Source organism: Anolis carolinensis, chromosome 4 (genome assembly GCF_035594765.1).
Source record: "Anolis carolinensis isolate JA03-04 chromosome 4, rAnoCar3.1.pri, whole genome shotgun sequence".
In the NCBI taxonomy this organism is placed as follows: Eukaryota; Metazoa; Chordata; class Lepidosauria; order Squamata; family Dactyloidae; genus Anolis; species Anolis carolinensis.
In genome coordinates this window covers 253,352,717-253,376,953 of record NC_085844.1, presented here as the reverse complement: position 1 = coordinate 253,376,953, position 24,237 = coordinate 253,352,717, and the positions used below count along the sequence as shown (strand labels likewise).

At 47.1% G+C, this 24,237-nt stretch overlaps 1 protein-coding gene across 1 annotated transcript; it reads right to left on the bottom strand.

Moving 5' to 3' along the window:
* Positions 1 to 1,169: 1,169 nt before the first annotated feature.
* Positions 1,170 to 22,289, bottom strand: LOC103281248 (keratin-associated protein 16-1-like). The gene is made up of 9 exons (XM_062979207.1): positions 21,978 to 22,289; positions 20,266 to 20,406; positions 19,245 to 19,388; positions 17,025 to 17,171; positions 14,421 to 14,507; positions 14,022 to 14,168; positions 8,321 to 8,473; positions 4,240 to 4,392; positions 1,170 to 3,094 (listed from the first exon to the last, which is right to left on the bottom strand). The coding sequence occupies exons 1-9, from the start codon at positions 22,138 to 22,140 to the stop codon at positions 3,021 to 3,023; spliced, it is 1,209 nt and encodes a 402-aa protein (XP_062835277.1). The 5' UTR covers positions 22,141 to 22,289; the 3' UTR covers positions 1,170 to 3,020.
* Positions 22,290 to 24,237: the final 1,948 nt, after the last annotated feature.

The following is a 24,237-nucleotide window of genomic DNA, read 5'->3' as shown; positions in this document are numbered from 1 at the left end:
CAGAATGTTGGATAAGCGAATATGTTGGATAATAAGGAGACATTAAGGAAAAGCCTATTAAACATCAAATTAGGTTATGATTTTAAAAATTAAGCACCAAAACATCAGGTTATACAACAAATTTGGCAGAAAAAGTAGTTCAATACGCAGTAATGCTATGTAGTAATTGCTGTATTTATGAATTTAGCACCAAAATATCATGATGTATTGAAAACATTGACTACAAAAATGTGTTGGATAATCCAGAATGTTGGATAAGCGAGTGTTGGATAAGTGAGACTCTACTGTATATATATCTGTGGAGTGTCCACGGTGGGAGAAAGAAACAAAGTTTGGATGTTGCAATTAGCAAGCCTGAATAGCATTGAGTGGAGCCTCCGGTGGCCTAGCGGATAAAAGCCTTGTGACTTGAAGGTTGGTTGCTGACCTGAAAGCTGCCAGGTTCGAATCCCACCCGGGGAGAGTGTGGATGAGCTCCCTCTCTCAGCTCCAGCTCCATGCGGGGACATGAGAGAAGCCTCCCACAAGGATGGTAAAAACATCAAAACATCCGGGCATCCCCTGGGCAACATCCTTGCAGATGGCCAATTCTCTCACTCCAGAAGCAACTCCGATTGCTCCTGACACGGAAAAAAAATAGCATTGAGTAGCCATGATGTTTGCAAAGTTAATCAGTGAGGGTCTCTGCATAGGAGTAGCCTGGCCTTTGTTGCCTGGAGGCACCCTCTGCTTGGGAGGTATTGACTAACGCTTGTTTACTTCTGGTGTCCTCCTGTTTCTGAGTAGTGTTCATGTCAGGCGACACAGGGAAGCTACTGAAATCCACAAGCATGTGGACAATTTCAAATGAAAGGAGAAAACTATGGATATGAACAGAATCTGGCTACCAGTATTAAAAAAAACCCCAGAATCAAGACAGTAAATAAAGAACAGCACTCTGAAACAGGAGAACTCCAGACAGCAAACAATCAAGTGCCAGTTAACACCTCCCAAACAGAGGATGCCTCCAGGCAACAATAACCAGGCCACTTCTACGCAGATACCCTCACTGATTGATTTTGCAGCTTCATGGCTGCTCAATGCTACTCAAGCTTACTAATTGTAACATTCACACATGCTGTAACACCCCTAAGCAGCGCGAACACTGGAAACCAACACGGAGGCCAATAAACAATCTAATATCTTTATTAAAGCAATAAAAGTTCCAAACAAAAATGAGCAGAGTATATAGTCTAGCAGTTGACCTTTTAGAGAAGATCAAAATTAGTCCAATATAATGAAGTTATATGTCCAGTATTAGAGTCCAAAGTCTACAATCCAAATAACTGAAACATACTCAAACTCTTTGGAAGTTTGAGTGGGGAAGGAGCAAGGTTTCACAAGGAGAAAAGTCCAGAACAAGGATTCAAGGCTACGTAAGGTATTTCGTGGTGGATCTGAAACGCAGTCCAAACTTGACAAGGAGTGGAATGCAACTCCCGGTTTACTCGTGAGTAAGCGCACCGGAGGGCCGCTTCAAAGCTCAGGAACAAGAGTCGATGTTCTTCTATGAATAGTCACGTTGACACCGCGATAGGGAAAGCTCAGTGCAGAACTTTTATGGAAGTTCAAGAGCTTCCCCCAACAGGTGTTTAACTCCCCAAATCTTCCCAGAGAACGAAGCTGTTTCAACATTGTACCAGATGCCTGCCTCCCCGAAACTTCCCAAGGGAAACGATTTAATCACAATCATCTCTCTCCGCTAATCTCGCGCTTTGTCTTAGAAACTGCTTATGGGAGCGATGTGTTTTGAGAAAAGCCTTCCTATCAAACACCAAACTTTCCGGGGAACCAGGCTCTGTTTCAAGGGCATCCCTAATTGGCTCTGGCACGAAAATGTCAACAGGGGACTTGCTGAGATGGGAAAAAACCCAAATCCTCTTCAAGTTGATCTATGATGGCTGCGGGGTCATGGGCCAAAGGTCCCTGAGACATAACACATGCTTTAAACCAATGGTCCTCAACCTGTGCGCTCCCAGGTATTTTGGCCTACAACTCCCAGAAATTCCAGCCAGTTTACAAGCTATTAGGATTTCTGGGAGTTGAAGGCCAAAACATCTGGAGACCCACAGATTGAGGACCAGTGTTTTAAACAGACAAGGGTTCTTTCTCTCACTCTGGACATTCCACAGAGATATATACACTCCATTTGCCTCACTGCCAACAGTCCTCTGGAGATGCCATTAGCCACAGATGCAGGCCAAATGCTTGGAGACAATACATCTGGAACATGGCCATACAGCCCGGAAAACATACAACAACCCAACAAATATAATGATTATAAATTCCCAAAAGCAGCCCTTGATTTTGCCATTTTATACCAGGCACACAATTTTACAATTTATATAATGTAACTTGAGCATCCACAGTTATATTATCTATATTTTTCTATCATCTACAACATCATCATGATTATTATTATTTTTTTGCAATTTTATATATGCATTACCGGTTTTTGCAATGCTATTTCATATAATGGGATTTTAGCACTCACACATTTCGAATCCTGTTACCAAACCCTGGCATATGACATATAAAAACATAGAATCCTAAACTCTATTATTTATAATTGTACATATATATCCATGCAGACACAGCATCTCATTATTTGCTATTACAGTTGGTCCACAGTGTAGATCAGGCCTGGGCAAACTTGGGCCTCCCTGCCAGGTGTTTTGGACTGCAACTCCCACCATTCCTAACAGCCTCAGGACCCTTCCTTTTGCCCCTCAGCCGCTTAAGCGGCTGAGGGGCAAAAGGAAGGGTCCTGAGGCTGTTAGGAATGGTGGGAGTTGCAGTCCAAAACACCTTGAGGGCCTAAGTTTGTCCATGCCTGGTGTAGATGCATTCATATCTCTGTACAGAGTGAGGTTCTTGGGCATCACAATCAGCAAATGGTAACACATCCAAACAACCAAATAAGAAGCTGAATGGCTGGCTGATCATCTCAGTACATGGGAAATTTTGCTATCTATCAAACACTATGCCTTCACCATCTCTTCTGCTTTTGACTTTGCCGGTTCTTCCTTCATCAGAGGCAGAGGAGTCAGTGAGCCTGTGGGAGAAATACCAACCAGAAATGAAACCACCGTGAGCAATCTAGAGAGTCAAAGAGTGGGACCACGAACTGCCACAACTCAATGCTGTGGAATCCTGCAGAGTAGTAGTTTGCTGGGGCACCTGCTCTGTTTGGCAGAGAAGGAAAAAGACATTATAAAACTATAGCTCCCAGGATTCCATAGCATTGAGTTGTGGCAGTCCAAGTGGTCTCAAACCTCATTAACTGTGGTGGCACGGCTGTACCAGAAGCTCCAACTTTATTTTCTTGCTGCTAATGTTTGCAGTCATAGGGCAGGCCACCTGTCCATCATCATTAAGTTTGGTTCCGCCTCTTGTTCAGGGCTCTGGGGGGGGGGGGGGAGGAGCCATTTTTAAGTCAGTCTCACTTAAGGAAGCTAAGCTATAGGACGTAGACCAGATCGTCCCATAGAAAAGCTTCATATCTCAAGAACATCCGGGGATATAGAACACCCGAGGAATCAGAAACAGAAATTCCAGGGGAAACAGAAATTCCAGGGGAAAGGTCCCAAAGGTTCTGGCTAAGAGCTCAAAGCCCCTCAGCCTCACAGCTCCTGAGGGAAACAGCCCTAAAGTTTCCAAAGAAACCTCGGAGAGGGAACAGCACCACAGATCCACGGAACCCCAGCTGAAACATCTGCAAGCCTTGGTTGGTAGGTCCACTCGATACCCAGACGCATTTGGAATTGGTAGTGGGTCCCACATCAGCTAGGCCCATAATAGAGCCTGGGAGAGGTTATAAGGGGGTTTTCTTCTTATAGAGAAAGCACAGTTATCCAAAGCCAATTGTCTCTCCCCTGGGGACAAGACTGAAAAGGCCAACAGTTTATTAAGGAAACCTTGAAGTGTTATTTGACTCCTTGAAGATTTATTATTTGTTCAATAATAAAGACTTTGTTATCTCATTAAAGACTCAAATGACTATCCTTTTTCAGGAAAATCCTCAAGAACCTTTCTTTGAGGCGCCCTGGCTTCCCGCTGGGCATAAAGTATATGTCCTATACAAAGACAATAGCTATAGGCCTAGCGCATGACAGAACATTAACTCTACATTGTTGATGCACTCCCAGTTTGGGGGCAAGGTTCACTCCCTTCCTCCTTCGTCCTCTATTTGATCCTTACCTGTGGCAGCCAAGCAGACCCAGCCACAGGTGTGCCAGCAGCACTTCATATGTTTCTGGGAGCAGTCCTTGTCTCTAATGCAGAAGGTCAAGGTGGGACACTCAGGTTCCTTGCTGCTCTGTGTAGACACAAGGGGACAGGATCCGGGGCGCACTGCAGGGGAGAAAGAGCAGGTGGGTGGAAAGGATGTGACCCACTGCAGGGCAATTCCTTGGCATACAAGGCAACCAGTGCATAGCGAAGCAGAGCTAAAGGGATGCTGTTGGCTCCTTAACTTTCCACTGAAGATGACTGCTATTGGATCCAGATGCCCTTCCTTTAAACAGAGACTGGATAGCCATCTGTCGGGGGTGCTTTGAATGTGACTTTCCTTCTTCTTGGCAGGGGGCTGGACTGGATGGCCCATGAGGTCTCTTCCAACTCTATGATTCTATGGTTCTTCTTCCTTCTGGACCCCTTGTTCTGTGGGGCTCTGCTGGGGTCTCTCTGCATTTGGTAGGGGGTACATTTGGATCCATACCTAGCTCAGCTCTAAAGCCAAGAGGTGCCTAAGGCACCCATGCGAGATGCAGCCACCATTGTTCATCTGCTCGTTTGCCTCACTGATTTCCTTTAGACAGGTGACAGATAGGTAGTCTCTCAGAGAATGAAGGATGGTTCTACAAGTAGCAACTGTCCTACAAGCAGTTGTTGTATGGTTTTTTGGGACTGTACAGCCATGTTCCAGAAGTATTCTCTCCTGATGTTTCGCCCACTTCTATGGCAGGCATCCTCAGAGGTTGTGAGGTATGGAGAAACATACCTCCATACCTCACAACCTTTCTCCATACCTTACAATCTCTGAAGATGCCAGCCACAGATGCAAGTGAAACGTCAGGAGAGAATACTTCTGGAACATGGCCGTACATCCCGAAAAACATATAACAACCCTGTGATCCCTGCCATGAAAGCCTTTGACAACACATTGTCCTACAAGCAGCAACTTGAGTGTTCCATAAGACTCCAGTTGCAAGATAGCGAATGCATTGCTAGGCAGGAATGCATTGGCAGTAATCCTATTGTGTAAAATACAGTTCTAATGGACACATGGTCACACACCTGTAGAATGATTGTGTGGGCGGTGATGTGTTACCCAAGGGACATGCTGAAAAGGCTGAGATAGGATCATGAGACATTCATGACAAAGGTTGCATAATTCATTTTTGTCCCTGGCTGATGACAGGCCAGCAGTGGGAATAAAAAAGGTAGGAAACACTTGTTCTTTTTCTTGCCCCATGAACTCTTTTGCGGTACATCTCTTGCTGTTACCTCTTGCTCGTGTATCAGTTTGCCTACATCGTGAGTATATCGCTGTATATGCCATTGACTGATTGGGGATCAGGGGATCCTGATCTGAGTACGTATATTTTGTATCTAGAGCAACCTGCCAAGATCAAAAGCTTCCTGAGTTTGGGTGAAAACTGAATCAGAGAATTTCTAAACAGTAAGCAGCACAAGGTCAGATGGTGCAGTTGCACTCTATTGATAAGCATTAATACAATAATAATAATAATAATAATAATAATAATAATAATAATAATAATACTTTATTTTTGTATCCCGCCACCATCTCCTCGAAGGGACTTGGGGCGGCTAACATGGGGCGAAGCCCAAAAGAAAACAGGATATAAACAAGTTAAAATACAAAACAAAACAAGAAAATAACAATATAACAATCAAACAAACAGGGTAAAAGGGTTTAAAAGGGTAAGTATTGCAGTTGCTGCTCTTAGCACTCAGAGGCTGGTTGCCATGGAGAAGTGGGCGGAGCCAACTGCTGTTTTGCTGAAGAAGTGCAGAGTTTAAAAAAGAGGGCCGGTCTGTGCTCTGATGAGGCACAGGGAAGATTGATCCTAGGTTAAGGGGATCAGGGAGACTCAATTGGTCATTTTGAGTCAGTTTAAAATAAGTTTGGTGACTTATTTGATATAATCTGTGTCCTGGTAAGGAACAGAGAATCTGTGATAGCAGATCACAGGGTTGACTGTGGTATAAAAGTGGCTGAGGAATAGAATTTAACTACCTTAGGTTAAAGAAGTAATATTTTAGAGAGTTGATTCATCTTATTCAAGAATTGTAATTGTTAATAAGAATACCTCTTCATGAGAAACATCATTGTAACCACTAAGCTTTGTGCCTGAATAAACTTGTTCTTGTTTTTCCAACATCGAAGCCTCTGTCATATATATTATAAACCAAGGACGCTACCATCTAGAGTGAATAATAAGAAGAAAAGAAGTAAAAGTAAAAGGTCTCCTCCCTGAGTCTTTGGTGGCTAGATCACTTCAATTGGTGGTCCCATCTTCTAAATTAGTGGCAGTCATAATTAGCCCTTCACAAATTGGTGGCAGTAGTAATTAAGCTCCATTACAATTGGTGGCAGTGGTGGGATAAAAAGATTCCCCCCTGCCTGAAAGAGCCTTAGACGTAATAATAACATCTTTACACATTATCTTGCTGATAAAGCTCTGGTATCCAGAACAGGAATTCAAAGGCAGTCCCTCCAAAGTGGAACAAAGTCAAATTTCCACAAATACAATGGTGCTGGGGCTACCCTTCATCTGGACATAAAGTTATGGCAGTTCGATTGATGCAACATAAAAATGCATGAGGGGATTTTGGAAAGGCATCTCCAAAAGTGATGGCTGCACATTCCCACAGGCACAAAAGTGGGAAGTTCCGGTGCCTAATGCCTATTTGGACTAGCCTTCCTTTTAGGGGAAATGTCTCCAGATCTAGTCCATATATGTATGCACAATGGTGCTAGTTGGCTTCAGTGCCAAGTGGATACTGTCCACAAGAGGGCATCTACTTCTTTCCAACCAGATTTCCAGAAAGATTTCCAGTATCATATTCTCAGGATGCACCCACTGCAGGGAGGTAAATTTTTATTTATTACATCCTTGAATGCAAAGATATATTAATTACTGGAGCTTCCCCCTCCCTTTGGAGAGATATTTGTCAACACTTTGGGAGGAAAGAGACATTTGTGAACATTTTCTCCCCTATTTTTGAGCAGCTCACAAAAAATTCAGAAAATATGCATCTTTTTGTACAAAAATGTGGAATTTTGCACAAAAAGTCTATATATATTTTTTTCTATATGCAAATCATTTCTGGAACATATTGGGACATTGAAATTCAGGGAAAAAACTTTACATAAGTGTTGCTAGTTTGTGAGCAAGCTTCGCAATGATTCATCATTGGGTTTTGTTTAAAGTCCCATTACTGATTTGGCTCCTTCTAGACCAGGCATGGGAAAATCTGGGTTCTCCAGGTGTTTTGGACTTCAACTCCCACCATTCCTCACAGCCTCAGGCCCTTTCCTTTTCCCCCTCAGCCGCTTAAGCGGCTGAGGGGGAAAAGGAAGGGCCCTGAGGCTGTGAGGAATGGTGGGAGTTGAAGTCCAAAACCCCTGGAGAACCCAAGTTTGTGTTGGAGTATGGTTGTATTTTGTATGAAATGTAAATCAAGTGTTTACTGCTGATGAGCAGGAGTGTGTATTTTTCAGTGATGAAATAGTTAACAGCAGGCTAGTTTTGACTGACAACCTGTTGTGATTGCTATGACCTATCAGGCATGACTTCCAGCCTTTGGGGGAACTTTCTCTGGACAGAGGAATGTGTTGTTTATCTTATCTGTGGTGTTCGGCTTGAGCTTTCTCAGAAGATGGACTATGAATGCTATGCTCTGAAGCCGAGAAATGCAAACTGTAAATAGACATGTAAATAAAGTTAATCAACAGTTGGACTTCGCCTGCTGGAGTGTTTTCTTGACCAGTGCTGATTCTCCGCATGGGAATACAGTCTGGAGAAGGAGGTGAGACTGGGATGATGAATTTTTGGAATCCACTCTGCACCCCATCATCCCCTGACAGTTTGCCCATGCCTGGTCTAAACTATGTCACTCTGAACTGAGGCAGGACTGTAGGCAAAGCCTGAGGATATTTGTTCCATTGCCATCTCATTATCCACTTCCTCCTTCTCTTAAGTCAACTGCAGTTTCTCTGTCATTCTGCTGTTTTCCTGGGGAGGAAACCTACCTTCCTCAGGCTCCTTGCAGACGCTGCTGCAGCCAATGGGGCAGCACTTTTGGGCCCCGGCACAGTCATCGTCCTTGCTGCAGTTCTGCAGATTTGGCTCCGGACAGGGACCCATGGACCCCCTCAGCCGCAGAGGACATGCTCCGGGTTTCACTGAAACACAAGAAACCTGGATAATGCTCAGAAGGAAATGAAAGTGAGCCAGGGAGAGTGCTGATTTCGGGTCTCCATCCCTATCTTTCTCTTTGCCTCTTCCACAGCTGTTATCTTTCCATCTGTCCGTCTGACCCTTTTTCCTTCTCCATCTCCCCTCTCTATTGACAATTCTTCAAATCATGGATGTTTAGGATTGTGGCATTGATATGGACTCCAGTGGTCATCCAGTCAACCCCTAAAGCATCGCTTGGAGACAGCTACCCAACTTTTATTTAAAGGCTTTCACTGAAGGAGAGTCCCCATTTGAGGCATTAGAGTTAGAAGGGACCCCCTGAGACATCTAGTCCAATCCCTTTCTATAGCAAACATACACTATCCAAGTCCTCCCGATAGATGACCATCCAGTCTGATGAAATACATCCAGAGAAGGAGTCTCCACCAGGCTCCAAAACAGCAGCAGATTCCACTCTCAAGTGTCCTTTACTGTCAGGAAACTTGTCCTAATGTTAGGTAGGATTTCTTTTCCTGCATTTATGCTCCACTGTGACTTATATCTCTGGAGCAGCAGAAAACTCGGGCTGTGGCGCAGGCTGTTGAGCAGCTGCAATAAATGACTCTGACCATGAGGTCATGAGTTCGAGGCCAGCCCGTGGCGGGGTGAGCACCCGTCAATTAAAAATAAAAAATAGCCCCTGCTCATTGCTGACCTAGCAACCCGAAAGATAGTTGCATCTATCAAGTAGGAAATAAGGTACCACTTATAAAAAGTGGGGAGGCAAGTTTAACTAATTTACGACATTGGATTGAGGAAGTGAGGAAGTGCTGTCAGAGTGGATGATGAAGCAGCTGCTCCCCCCTGAGGCCAGAATTGAACATCCTCTCAGGAGAAGGTTAAATTGCCTCTGTGTCTGTCTGTCTCTGTCTCGGTTCGATGTGTTTATGGGCATTGAATGTTTGCTCTATGTGTGTATAATGTGATCCGCCCTGAGTCCCCTTCGGGGTGAGAAGGGCGGAATATAAATACTGTAAATAAATGAATAAACAAACACTCCATCCAAGCCCTCCTGACAGATGACCATCCAGTCTGATGAAAAACATCCAGAGAAGAAGTCTCCACCAGGCTCCAAAACAGCAGCAGATTCCACTCTCAAGTGTCCTTTACTGACAGGAAACTTATCCTAATGTTAGGTGGGATCTCTTTTCCTGCATTTATGCTCCATTGTGACTTATGTCTCTGGAGCAGCAGAAAACTCGGGCTGTGGCGCAGGCTGGAGAGCAGCTGCAATCAATCACTGCAATGAATCACTCTGACCAGGAGGTCATGAGTTCGAGGCCCGGCTCGGAGCCTATGTTTGTTTGTCTTTGTCCTATGTCCTATGTTAAAAGGCATTGAATGTTTGCCTAATATGTGTAATGTGATCCGCCCTGAGTCCCCTTCGGGGTGAGAAGGGCGGAATATAAATGCTGTAAATAAATAAATAAATAAATAAATAAATAAATAAAACAAGCTGGCTCTACCTTCAATACGACCCCCTTTCCAATATTTGAGCCTGGCTTCCATGTCCCCTTCTCTCATCCTTCTCTTCTCTACGCTAAACATCCCCAGCTCCCTCAGCTACTCCCCAGGGGTGTCATTGTTTCCAGACCTTGGACTATTTTGGTCAACCTTCTACAACTATCTGGAGTCTGGCAAATCCTGGCCAACAAGATGAGAAGGCAATCACACAGAAGCTCAAGACAGCCCATGCTGCCCTCCTTTTCATTTCCCTCCTTTGGACACCTTCCAGTTTGACTTAAGTGAGTATTAATTAGATTACCTCTTCCTTCGAGCCGGGGAACGGAGGACTATTTGCTTTTCCCAAAGGAAAGGAGGCCAAGTTAGTCCTGGCTGGTTTGCCAAGGCTAAACTGACCCTCCTTCCCACCTTATAACAGTGTTCATCAGGGCTGGATAGGTGGTATCATAAATAGGTCATCATGTGGAAAGCTGGGATGGAGTTCACATATTGGTCTGCACCTAAGGCACCCTGTTTTGGTGAAAGCAAAAACAGGAAACCCCACCCCATACCTGTGTGTTTGAACAACCAATGTGTGTGTGAACACATTGGAGCTGCATGGGGGCATTCTAACTACATTATTTGGGGATTGGAACACTGTGTTTGAATTCAGTTGCTCCCAGGGCTATTAGGAAAGCTGCTCTGGGTTTGCCTGGGATCAACTCAATTTAAATGGAGTTTATCTCAGGGGACTCTGTTGAGATAGCTGAGGAAGAGTACTGGGAGTACTGAGCACATCAGCTTATCCCACATCAGGTTGTCCCCACAGTGAGGTTGTTGCAGTCCAAGAAAATTTAAACAGTAACATCGTAACATCCAATAAAGTTTCCCATAGTTATTCCCACATCGGTTTTTGGCCTCTTTATTTCAGGGTTGGGTAAGCAAAATCACAGTAGTGATCACTAAAACCCCACTTGCTAACCATTACTATCTTGATGATATTGCAGGTAGGAAAGACTAAGCAGCCTAATAGAGCAGTGATTCCCAAAGTGGGTGCTACTGCCCCCTGGTGAGCGCTGCAGCGATCCAGGGGGGCGGTGATGGCCACAGTTGCATTTGGGGGCAATGAATAACTGTAAGGGGGTGGTGAAAGCATAAAAGAAAGAAGATTTAGAAAAAATGATTTATGTATTCCTCTCATAGCGGGGTCTCTTCCAAGAGCTCTTCCAAGACAGGGTTGAACCTCTACCTCTCTCCTGAGGCACCTATTAGGACACAGGGGAGGGGAGGGGCCTCTTCCCAAGTGCCGGAGACAGGGCTGAGCTCCTGAGGCGCCTGTTAGGACACAGGGGGCGGAGCTAGAGGAGTGGGCGTGGCTTCTTCCCAAGAGCCCAAGACAGGGCTGAGAATCTATACCTCTCCTGGTGCGCTTGTTGGGACACAGAGGGCGGGGCTAGGGAAGGGGGCGGGGCCTCCTTCCAAGAGCCCGAGACAGGGCTGAGCCTCTATACCTCTCCTGAGAGGCCTTTTATGACTAAAGGGCAGGGCTAGGGGCGGGGCCTCTTCCAAAGAACGCGAGACAGGGCTGAGCCTCTGTATACCTCCCCTGAGGCGCTTGTTGGGACACAGAGGGCGGAGCTAGGGAAGGGGGCGGGGCCTCCTTCGAAGAGCCTGAGACAGGGCTGAGCCTCTATACCTCTCCTGAGAGGCCTTTTATGACTAAAGGGCAGGGCTAGGGGCGGGGCCTCTTCCAAAGAACGCGAGACAGGGCTGAGCCTCTGTATACCTCCCCTGAGGCGCTTGTTGGGACACAGAGGGCGGAGCTAGGGAAGGGGGCGGGGCCTCCTTCGAAGAGCCTGAGACAGGGCTGAGCCTCTATACCTCTCCTGAGAGGCCTTTTAGGACTAAAGGGCAGGGCTAGGGGCGGGGCCTCTTCCAAAGAACGCGAGACAGGGCTGAGCCTCTGTATACCTCCCCTGAGGCGCTTGTTGGGACACAGAGGGCGGAGCTAGGGAAGGGGGCGGGGCCTCCTTCGAAGAGCCTGAGACAGGGCTGAGCCTCTATACCTCTCCTGAGAGGCCTTTTAGGACTAAAGGGCAGGGCTAGGGGCGGGGCCTCTTCCAAAGAACGCGAGACAGGGCTGAGCCTCTGTATACCTCCCCTGAGGCGCTTGTTGGGACACAGAGGGCGGAGCTAGGGAAGGGGGCGGGGCCTCCTTCGAAGAGCCTGAGACAGGGCTGAGCCTCTATACCTCTCCTGAGAGGCCTTTTAGGACTAAAGGGCAGGGCTAGGGGCGGGGCCTCTTCCAAAGAACGCGAGACAGGGCTGAGCCTCTGTATACCTCCCCTGAGGCGCTTGTTGGGACACAGAGGGCGGAGCTAGGGAAGGGGGCGGGGCCTCCTTCGAAGAGCCTGAGACAGGGCTGAGCCTCTATACCTCTCCTGAGAGGCCTTTTAGGACTAAAGGGCAGGGCTAGGGGCGGGGCCTCTTCCAAAGAACGCGAGACAGGGCTGAGCCTCTGTATACCTCCCCTGAGGCGCTTGTTGGGACACAGAGGGCGGAGCTAGGGAAGGGGGCGGGGCCTTCTTCCAAGAGCCCGAGACAGGGCTGAGCCTCTATACCTCTCCTGAGAGGCCTTTTATGACTAAAGGGCAGGGCTAGGGGCGGGGCCTCTTCCAAAGAACGCGAGACAGGGCTGAGCCTCTGTATACCTCCCCTGAGGCGCTTGTTGGGACACAGAGGGCAGAGCTAGGGAAGGGGGCGGGGCCTTCTTCCAAGAGCCCGAGACAGGGCTGAGCCTCTATACCTCTCCTGAGAGGCCTTTTATGACTAAAGGGCAGGGCTAGGGGCGGGGCCTCTTCCAAAGAACGCGAGACAGGGCTGAGCCTCTGTATACCTCCCCTGAGGCGCTTGTTGGGACACAGAGGGCGGAGCTAGGGAAGGGGGCGGGGCCTCCTTCGAAGAGCCTGAGACAGGGCTGAGCCTCTATACCTCTCCTGAGAGGCCTTTTATGACTAAAGGGCAGGGCTAGGGGCGGGGCCTCTTCCAAAGAACGCGAGACAGGGCTGAGCCTCTGTATACCTCCCCTGAGGCGCTTGTTGGGACACAGAGGGCGGAGCTAGGGAAGGGGGCGGGGCCTTCTTCCAAGAGCCCGAGACAGGGCTGAGCCTCTATACCTCTCCTGAGAGGCCTTTTATGACTAAAGGGCAGGGCTAGGGGCGGGGCCTCTTCCAAAGAACGCGAGACAGGGCTGAGCCTCTGTATACCTCCCCTGAGGCGCTTGTTGGGACACAGAGGGCGGAGCTAGGGAAGGGGGCGGGGCCTCCTTCGAAGAGCCTGAGACAGGGCTGAGCCTCTATACCTCTCCTGAGAGGCCTTTTATGACTAAAGGGCAGGGCTAGGGGCGGGGCCTCTTCCAAAGAACGCGAGACAGGGCTGAGCCTCTGTATACCTCCCCTGAGGCGCTTGTTGGGACACAGAGGGCGGAGCTAGGGAAGGGGGCGGGGCCTTCTTCCAAGAGCCCGAGACAGGGCTGAGCCTCTATACCTCTCCTGAGAGGCCTTTTAGGACTAAAGGGCAGGGCTAGGGGCGGGGTCTCTTCCCAAGAGCGCGAGACAGGGCTGAGCCTCTGTATACCACGGGGGCGGGGTATAGAGGTTCAGCCCCATCAGGCACTTGGGAAGAGGCCCCGCCCCCTGTGTCCTGGCAGGTGCCGCAGGACAGGGATAGAAGCTCAGCCCTGCCTCAGAGCTCGTAACGCCGCCCATCCCAGTCCTGGCCACCCATTTGTGGCCCCGCCCACCTCCCCTTGCAGCCCTGCATCTTGGACTAGCCCCACCCTCTTGAGCAGGAGCCACGCCCACCCCTGTAAGCCACGCCCCTCTTTCCAGGGGGCACTGAGTAATATTTTTCTGGAAAGGGGGCAGTAGGCCAAATAAGTTTGGGAACCACTGTGATAGAGGATGAATTCCTTGGAAGAGGCCTGTGTGGGCAATGCCCTTGCTGCCCTTCTCTTGCCCCACTGATCTGGACCTGAGCCAGGTGTCTTACCCCAGAGAGGCTCTGTGCAAACCCGGATGCACCCATTCTGGCAGCACTTCTTCCTGGTGGGGCAATCCCGGTCGGTGCGGCACCAGTCTCGGCACAAATGCAAGGTCTTTGGAAAGGTCACGGGACACACACCGGACTGTTCTGCTTCTGGTGAGAATGCAAAAGAATATACCAGTATATGTGTGTGTAAGCACATGTGTGCATGGATGTGTTCACACACACATGCATGAGCATACATAAAGTCATCTATTTACCTGAATTTTTAAAGTTAGAACCCATTCATTTTTGTTGTTTGCATTCAGGGGAAGACCAAGGGTCCATCTCCACTGTAGAACTCATGCATTTGACAACCCTTGAACTGGTATGGATCAGTGCTATGGAATCCTGGGAGTCACTCACCTGGAGGAGGAGAGGTCAGGAGAGGCTGGACAGAGGTTGAAATGGGAGCTGGCCTTGATCGAGGTGCAGCTGGCCAAGCGGTGGATGCTGTTGGACACAGGAAGATGGAGCTTAAATCGATGTCCAGCCTGTCCCAGTGCCACAGTACTTCTTAGATTCTCTTACAAATTGCCCATTGCAGGAAAAGCCAAACTTCTAGAGTAGACCCACCATATCAAAGGGATTTCTAGAGTAGACCCACCATATCAAAGGGATTTCTAGAGTAGACCCACCATATCAAAGGGGGCCGGGCTGTGGTGCAGCTGGCTAGTAACCAGCTGCTATAAATCACTACTGACCGAGAGGTCATGAGTTCGAAGCCCGGGTCAGGTTAAGCCTCCGACCATACAAAAAAAAAAAATAGCCCCGGCTTGCTGTTGACCTAGCAGCCCCGAAAGACAGTTGCATCTGTCAAGTACGGAAAATTTAGGGACGCTTTATGCGGGAGGCTAATTTAACTAATCTACAACACCATAAAACTGCTCACGAGGAAAAGAAGAGGAAGAACAGCCACCAATGGACGGTGAAGCAACAGCTCCCCCTGTGGCCGGAATCGTGAAGCTGGAAAGATGTTAAAAATGCCTCTGTGTCTGTCTAAAACTGAATGTTGTTTGTCTGTTGGCATTGAATGTTTGCCATATCTGTGTTCATTGTAATCTGCCCTGAGTCCCCTTCGGGGTGAGAAGGGCGGAATATAAATACTGTAAATAAATAAATTTCTGAGCACTTGTAAGAAAATGACCCACTGCCTCTGTTTCAGTTGAGACTAAGCAATAAGACCCAATGTTGGCTAGAATCCTATTGTTGAGTAGATCCATTGAAACAATGGGATTGACAGGCATATTTACTCAACGGTTCGATTGGGTCTCTTCTAGTCCTTTGTTTCTCTTTTGTGCTTGAGCGCGTCTGGCACTCTGCTGCACTTCACCCCACCCCACTTCCCCCAAATTAAAAGATGTGCCACTACCTGAAATAGTCCCTTTCTTTCCACAGTTCTTTCCTCAAGGACTCCGTTCTTTAGGAAGATAGAGAAGATGACCCAACAACAGGTAAACACCAACCAACCTCTCTTCCACTTCTCTTTCCTTTCTCCTTCTTCCTTTCTTCCCCTTCCCCTTCTCTTTTCTTCCATCTCCTTCTCTTCCTTCACTTTCCCTTCTCCTTCCCATTTTCCTTCTCTCCTCCCTGCTTCCTTCCTTCTCGTTTCCTCCTCCTCTTCCTCCCTTCCTTTACTCTTCTTCATCTTCTCTCTCTCTCCTTCCCTCCGTCCTCCTTGCTTTCACTGCCTTCTTATCATAGAATCATAGAATCATAGAATAGTAGAGTTGGAAGAGACCTCATGGGCCATCCAGTCCAACCCCATTCTGCCAAGAAGCAGGAAATCGCATTCAAAGCACCCTTCTTCCATCTTGTTCCTTTTCCTCCCTCCCTCCCTCCCTCCCTCTCATTTCCTTTCCTCCTCATCTTCCTCCTTCACATTATTTCCTTGCCTTCTGTCCTTCAATCTCCTTCCTTTACTTTTTGTTTTCCTCCTTCTCATTCTTTTACCTTTCCCTTCTTCCACTTACTTTCTTCCTCTTACTTTCCCTCTCCATCTCCTCCTCCTCTTATCCATTTGTCCCTCCCTCCCTTCCCTTCTTTCTTCTCCTCACTCCCTCCCTTCTCTTTGCTTCCTTTGCACCTCCTCCTCCTCCTCCTCCTCCTCCTCCTTCTTCTTCCTTCCTTCTCTCCTTCCTTCCTTCCTTCCTTCCTTCCTTCCTTCCTTCCTTCTCTCCCCCTTCCTTCCTTCCTTCCTTCCTTCCTTCCTTCCTTCCTTCCTTCCTTCCTTCCTTCCTTCCTTCCTTCCTTCCTTCCTTCTCTCCCCTTCCTTCCTTCCTTCCTTCCTTCCTTCCTTCTCTCCTTCCTTCCTTCCTTCCTTCCTTCCTTCCTTCCTTCCTTCCTTCTCTCCCCTTCCTTCCTTCCTTCCTTCCTTCCTTCCTTCCTTTCTTCCTTCCTTCCTTCCTTCCTTCTCTCCCCCTTCCTTCCTTCCTTCCTTCCTTCCTTCCTTCCTTCCTTCCTTCCTTCCTTCCTTCCTTCCTTCTCTCCCCCTTCCTTCCTTCCTTCCTTCCTTCCTTCCTTCCTTCCTTCCTTCCTTCCTTCCTTCCTTCCTTCCTTCCTTCCTTCCCATTTCCTATCCTCATCTCCTCCTCTTCCCCTTCTCCTTCCTTTCTTCCCTTCCTTTTTTTCTTCCATCTATCTACTTCCCTTACTTTTTGTTTTCCTCCTTCTACTTCCTTCCCCTTCCCCTTCCTCTACTCTTCCTCCTCTCATCTGTCCCTCCCTCCCTCTCTCCCTTTCTTCTCTTTTGCCCCCCCCCTTCTCTTACTCTCCTTCTCCTCCCTCCTCCTTGCTTCTTTTGCCTCCTTCCATCTTATTCCTTCCATGGTGAAGAATCCTTGGAGGTGACCCTTCCTATAAGGCTTGACTGCCTGCTTAGACGGCATGGAAGGTCCTCTCCTTCCCATCAGAGATGGCACAATGCACGATCCCTCCCTGATGCTCACTCATAAACACACAGAGTGGTACCTGGAGGAAGCTCTTTGCATTGGAAGCCACAGTCGGTGGGGCTGCACTTTGTGTTAGTTGGGCAGTCCGTATCATTCACGCAGAGATCGTCACACTTCTTCAGTGTAGTTGCAGGCGATGCCTCTGGACATGGATGGGACACTTCCGCTGAAAAAGGGAGGATTGCAAGTGCTGTTCCAGGTGAAGTCTGACCAAAGCAGAATAGTGAGGCCACACTGAACTTCTGTTCATGCAGCCTAGAATCACATTGGCCTTTTTAGCTGCTGCATCACACTCTTGGCTCACATTCAACTTATGGTCTACTAAGATCCCTTTCACATGAACCTTTTCCAAGCCAGGAGATGCTCATCCTGTATCTGTGCATTTCTTTTTTATTGCAAAAGTGTAGTTCTTTCCATTCTCCCTCTTGAAATTAATTGGAGTGGAGCAAAGAATTACTGCAGGGGCCGGGCTGTGGCGCAGCTGGGTAGTAACCAGCTGCTATAAATCACTACTGACCAAGAGGTCATGAGTTCGAAGCCCGGGTCAGGTTAAGCCTCCGACCATAAAAAAAAATAGCCCCGGCTTGCTGTTGACCTAGCAGCCCCAAAAGACAGCTGCATCTGTCAAGTAGGTAAAATTTAGGTACGCTTTATGCGGTAGGCTAATTTAACTAATCTACAACACCATAAAATTGCTCACGAGGAAAAGAAGAGGAAGAACAGCCACCAATGGACGGTGAAGCAACAGCTCCCCCTGTGGCCGGAATCGTGAAGCTGGAAAGATGTTAAAAATGCCTCTGTGTCTGTCTAAAACTGAATGTTGTTTGTCTATTGGCATTGAATGTTTGCCATATATGTGTTCATTGTAATCCGCCCTGAGTCCCCTTCGGGGTGAGAAGGGCGGAATATAAATACTGTAAATAAATAAATAAATAAATAATTCTTCAGAGGACAAGCATTACTTACTCAGGTTCCTTCTTCCAGGCAGCTCTTAAATGCCTTCCCCTTCTCCTTTTTTTCATTGATTGTTGTGTGCTTTTAACTACGTGACCCTACGGCGAACCTGTCACGGGGTTTTCCATCTTTACATTATGTCCTTTTATACGAGCCTTTCATGCTCTTTTATGGGCTTTCTCAGAATGGACACCCGGCCACTTTCTCTCAGGTCAAGCAGGAGGGCAGGGAAATAAAACATGCCGAGGCATATAAGTGAGCCATTAAATCCCTAAATTGAGAGTAAGGATATGAAAGGAGGTAATGAAGGCAGGAATGAGAGATATTTAGCACAGATTGGGGTCGTTCTGTGCTTTGCAGTTGGACCAGACAGATCCAGGTTGATTGGGGCTGCATCTACACTGCAGAATAGATGCATTTTGATCACTTTAACTGCCAATGGCTCAATGCTAAGGAGTTGTAGTTTTACAAGTGGTGTGTATATATATGCCAAGTTTGGTACAGATCCATTGTCATTTCTTTGGATGTGGGTGGACTATAACTCCCATCATCCTCTGCCAATTGCCCGCAAACTGTGTCAGTATTTTAAGTTGTTTATGATGGGCATGTGTACCAACATCATCAGTGGCCATGACACGGCTCTCTGGATGTTGGTGGACTATAAGTTCCAACATCTTCCAAACTCCACCAGTATATTAAGTTGGTCATGTAGGGTCTGTGTACCAGGTTTGGTCCAGATCCATCTTTGGTGGGATTCTCTGGATGGAGTGTACTACAACTCCCATTACCTTCTTCCAATTTTACTGAAAACCTGTCAGTCTTTCAAACTGGGTCATGATGGGTCTTTGTACCAAGTTTGATCCAGAACCATGAAGCCATCTAGGAGCCATCTTGATACATCAGCCATGGTATCAATGCTATAAGTTGGTCATGTAGGGTCTGTATACCAGGTTTGTTCCAGATCCATCTTTGGTAGGATTCACAGCACTGTCTGGATGGAGTGTGCTACAACTCCCATCACCTTCTTCCAATTCTACTGAAACCTTGCCAGTCTTTCAAACTAGGTCATGGTGGGTCTTTGTACCAAGTTTGATCCAGAACCATGAAGCCATCTAGGAGCTATCTTGACACATCAGCCATGGTATCAAGGCTATGGGATTCTGGGAGTTCTGGATTTAGAAGGTCTTTTGTCTTCTCAGCCAAAGAATGTAAACTACAGTTCCCAGGATCCCATAGGATGCCACTCCCACCTCCCCAAGGGTTGCAACCCAGGCAAAGTCCGTACCTGCAATGGGATGAACACACTCCAGTCTGCAGCCCGTGAAGCAGCATTTCTGGCCTTTGGGGCAGGTCCGGTCATCAACGCACTGATTTGCACAAGGCTGAGCGTTCAGCAGAATCCTCTTCCTTGGACAAATGCCGGGTCTAACTGGGCCAAGAAAGAGTTGGAAGAAGTTCAGCTGAGGACAAATGTGCTGCCCCCCAAGCCTTTTGACATCCCACTTCCATCATCTAATTCCACATGTGACCACCTCATTGACTGCCAAATAGCTCAGAAGTTCAGTATTGCTTCGTACTAATGAAGTCAGCCATGGAGAGCCAGGAATGCCTTCAAGGGTGGCAGGAATGGATGCAGTTTGACACCACTTGAATTGCCATGATGACCCAATGCTTGGAACCCAGGAGTTGCAATTTGGTGAGGGTCTCAGCACTCTTTCGAAGAGAAAGTGAAAAGATCTTGCAAAATGACAACTTCCAGTACTCCATAACATGGTAGTTGAAACCACAATGATTCAAGGCTATGGAAGTTGTAGTTTTACTGGATCTTTAGGCTTCTCTGCCAAAACTAGTTTGGTGCCTCGCCAAACTACAATTCCTAGGATTCCATAACATTGAGCTCTGGCAGTTGAAGTCTCCTTGTGGAGAGAAAAAGGGGGCATAAATTAATATGATGATGATGATGATGATGATGATGATGATGATGATGATGATGATGATGATGTAAGGTCAAACTGCATTAATGCTGTAGTGTAGATGAACCCCTAGACATCCTTAGTGAACACCTCTCTTTTGAAGGTCTTCAAGCAAATCTTGGAGGACCACCTTCTCAAGAGCTTTGGCTGGGCATTGGATTAGATATCCTTTGAAAGTCCTTCTAAGATTCTAGAGAGGACTAACCATAGGCTTGAAGTCTGTGCCTCTTTCCACCTTGAACTCTATGGTTCTATTGTCTCTCCAAGCTCAGAAGTCTCCCGGCTCCAAAGAGATCCTCCTAGGACTTTGGGGCCCACCTGTGTTGTCCTTACCTGGCTCAGCAGCCACACAGCGAACATGGCAGTCCAACTGGCAGCACTTCTCTCCCGGTCCGCACCAGGTGTCGTCCAGGCAGCTGACCAGGCAGGGCTCCACCACGGAAGGGCAAAGGTTGGGGCAGTAGCCTAGGCCCACTGCGCAAAAGAGAAGGAAGGGTGTCAGATAAAAACCCCAAAGAAAAATATGGCTGGGCTGCAAATCTCCTTGAGGGGAGGCTAGGTCCAGGAGGGAGCACCCAAAGTGTGCCATGGCATAGGTGATATGGGAACCGGCAACAGGAAAGGTGGGCAAAGAAGAACCGGGTACATCTCAACGTAAAGGTTGGAGACAATGGACATATCTACAGGGTACACTGTAGAAGTAATACAGCTCGACACAACTTAAACTGCCGTGGCTCAATACTGTGGAATCCTGGGAGTTGAGGTTTTATAACAGAGGTCCCTAACCTTTTTTTGACCAGGGACCACTTTGACCATGCACCACGCTCCAACATTAGTTCCAAAAGGGTTATGAATCAGTTTTTCGTCAACTTTAGATTCAGTTTGGTTATTGAGGGTGCTGATTCAAAAAATTGCATTGGATAGATCACATCAGCTCTAGTTTCTGATAAGCCTAGGCACTGTAAGAAGGTTTTGTGAAACCAGTTGTTCTTGCTGCAACGGTGTAGAAATGGTAAGGCCACAGACCATATTTTAGTTCTTCTGGACCACTGGTGGTCTATGGACCACAGGGTCTTTTCCCATGTCAGGAGCAACTTGAGAAACTGCAAGTCACTTCTGGTGTGAGAGAATTGGCCTTCTGCAATGACGTTGCTCAGGGGATGCCTGGATGTTTGATGTTTTACCACCCTTGTGGGAAGCTTCTCTCGTGTCACCGCATGGGGAGCTGGAGCTGACATAGGGAGCTCATCCCACTCTCCTGTGGGTTAGCAATCCTGCCAGCACAAGGGTTTAACCCATTGTGCCACCGGAGACCACAGGTTGAGTATAACTGTTTTATGAGACCCTTTGTATTTCCCTGCCAAAGAGTGCTAGTGTCCCTAACTAAAACTCCCAGCATGAAGCCTGGATAGCGAAAAATGATGTCAAACTGCATTCATTTTACAGTAAAGATGCACTCTTACTTAGGCTGGCTCTATACTGCCATATAATATAGTTTGAAACTGCATTATATGGTCAGCACAGATCCATATAATGCAGTTTTACTCCAGCTCCCATAAGGCATAGCCAGTGTGTCCAATTGTTAGAAATTCTGGGAACTAAAGTCCAAAACACCTGAAGGGCCACCGCTTGTGCAGGCCTGGTCTACACTAATCATGTAATGCAGTTTTAGTGTAAATTCAGCTATTGACTAGGGTGCATCTACACTGCAGAATGACATCACTTGAACTGCCATGGCTCAATGTTATGGAATTTTGGGATTTGCAGTTTTACATGTTCCTTAGCATTTCTCTGCCAGAGTTCTGAGACCTTGACAAACTACAGCTCATTGGATTCCATAGCATGGAGCTGTGGCAGTTAAGCAAACTGCATTAATTCTACAGTGTAGATAGATACACCCCAAACATTCAATTAGTTTCCAGAGGTGTTAATTCCTTCCCTGTCATTGTTTAACTATTTCCCACCTCTGTGAGTCCATCTCCTTCCAGCCAGATATCTGGGCATCTTGTAATCTGTTGCCCCTTCCACCAAATGCACCCACATACCCATGGCAGGTTGCACACAGATCCTCATAGTCCCAATGGTGCAGCATTTCTCGCTCCCGGGGCAGGAGGCATCCGAAAAGCAGTAAATCCGGCTTGTGGGGACATCCCAGTCCCATCCTGGTGGGCACCAGCCCTCCTTCTCTAGGTCAGGAATCCCAGCCATAGAAGTATCTGCAAAGGAAAGACCACAGAAGGGATGTTGTGTGGTTTCAGAGCTGAATGGTTGTGTTCTGGCAGCATTTTCTCCTGGCGTTTTGCCTGGCTAGCATCTGTAGAAAATCTGAAAGTGGTAAAGCAAGTTGAGTATTTGTACTTGTGGAATGTCCAGGGTGGGAGGAAAGAAGCACTGTCTCTTAACCAAGCGTGAAGGGTGCAATTAGCAAGCTTGGTAGATACCACTCAGGACTTGCAAAGCAAGCTTGCTAATTGCACCTTTCACGCTTGGCCAACAGGCAATGGTTCTTTCTCCCACCCTCCACTCCTGGTTTGTGACAACAACAACAACAACAACAACAACAATATCAACAACAATAATAATAATTTGACACCTAGGAAATTGAAATTGACACCTGGGAAATTGAAATTGACACCTAGGAAATTCATTTCTCCTATCTTAGACATTCCACAGGTATATATACTCCACTTGCTTTACCACCATCAGATCCTCTGAAGATGCCAGCCACAGATGCAGGCAAAATGTCATGAGAAAATGCTGCTAGAACACACCAACCACTCAACACTCCAGTGATTCATGCCATGAAAGCCTTCGACAAGACATCAGAAGGGGTGTCCAGCATCAGGTTCAGGCGCTTGCAAGGGCTCTGTGGTGAGCATCTCTTCTCCCATTCCCACTTCATCCCCTAAAGCAATGTTTCTCAACCTGGGGATTAGGACCCCTGGGGGGAGGGTCACGGGGGGAGGTCAGAGGGGTCTTCAAAGACCATCAGAAAACTCATATTTCTGAATGTCTTAGGAACCCCTATGGCAGAGAAGGCTGAATTTCTCTTCTCCTGTCCACTTCCTTTTTGGAAACAGATGGCAAATTCTTCCACCAAAAGCCCAATTTGTCCAATTCTATCATTGGTGGGGTTCCATGGGCTCTTTGATTGTACATGAACTATAAATCCTAGCAACTATTTATTTATTCATTTACAGTATTTATATTCCACCCTTCTTTCTCACCCCGAAGGGGACTCAGGGCGGATCACATAATATACATATAGGGCAAACATTCAATGCCCATAAACACATAGAACCGAGACAGAGACAGACAGACGCAGAGGCAATTTAACCTTCTCCTGAGGGGATGTTCGATTCTGGCCACAGGGGGGAGCACCTGCTTCATCATCCACTCTGACTGCACTTCCTCATTCCAATGTTGTAAATTAGTTAAATTTGCCTCCCTACTTTCTAAGTGGTACTTTATTTCCTACTTGATAGATGCAACTATCTTTCAGGTTGCTAGGTCAGCAACGAGCAGGGGCTATTTTTTATTTTTTAATTGACGGGTGCTCACCCCGCCACGGGCTGGCCTCAAATTCATGACCTCATGGTCAGAGTGATTTATTGCAGCAGGCTGCTCACCATCCTGCGCCACAGCCCAGCCCCAAACTACAATTCCCAAATGTCAGTTTCTATTTTCCCCAAGCTCCACCCGTGTTCATATTTGGGCATATTGAGTATTCGTGCCAAGTTTGATCCAGATCCATCATTGTTTGAGTCCACAGTACTCTCTGGATGTAGATGAACTACAACTCCCAAACTCAAAACTCAATGCCCACCAAACCCTTCCAGTATTTCCTGTTGGTCATGGGAGTTCTGTGTGCCAAGTTTGGTTCAGTTCCATTGTTAGTGGAGTTCAAAATGCTCTTTGATTGTAGATGAACTATACATCCCAGCAACGACAACTCCCAAATGACAAAACCAATCCCCTCCCAACCCTGCCAGTATTCAAATTTGGGCGTATTGGGTATTTGTGCCAAATTGGGTCCAGTGACTGAAAATACGTCTTGCATATCAGATAATAATAATAATAACAACAACAGATTTTTACATTACGATTCATAACAGTAGCAAAGTGACAGTTATGAAGTAGCAACAAAAATAATTTTATGGTTGGGTGTCATCACAACATAAGGAACTGGATTAAGGGGTCATGGCAATAGGAAGGTTGAGAACCACTGTCCTAAAGGTACCAATTGTGCACACATGTGGTTTGCATCTATACTGTAGAATGAATGCAGTTTGGCACGGCTTTCAA

Excerpts from the sequence above, each read along its gene's own strand:
- LOC103281248 (XM_062979207.1), bottom strand. The coding sequence starts at position 22,140 with ATGGCTGGGATTCCTGACCTAGAGAAGGAGGGCTGGTGCCCACCAGGA. Across the intron at positions 19,389-20,265 it reads CTGTGTGGCTGCTGAGCCAG|TTAGACCCGGCATTTGTCCA; the intron begins GTAAGGACAACA and ends TTCTTGGCCCAG. Across the intron at positions 3,095-4,239 it reads GGTCTGCTTGGCTGCCACAG|GCTCACTGACTCCTCTGCCT; the intron begins GTAAGGATCAAA and ends TTTCTCCCACAG.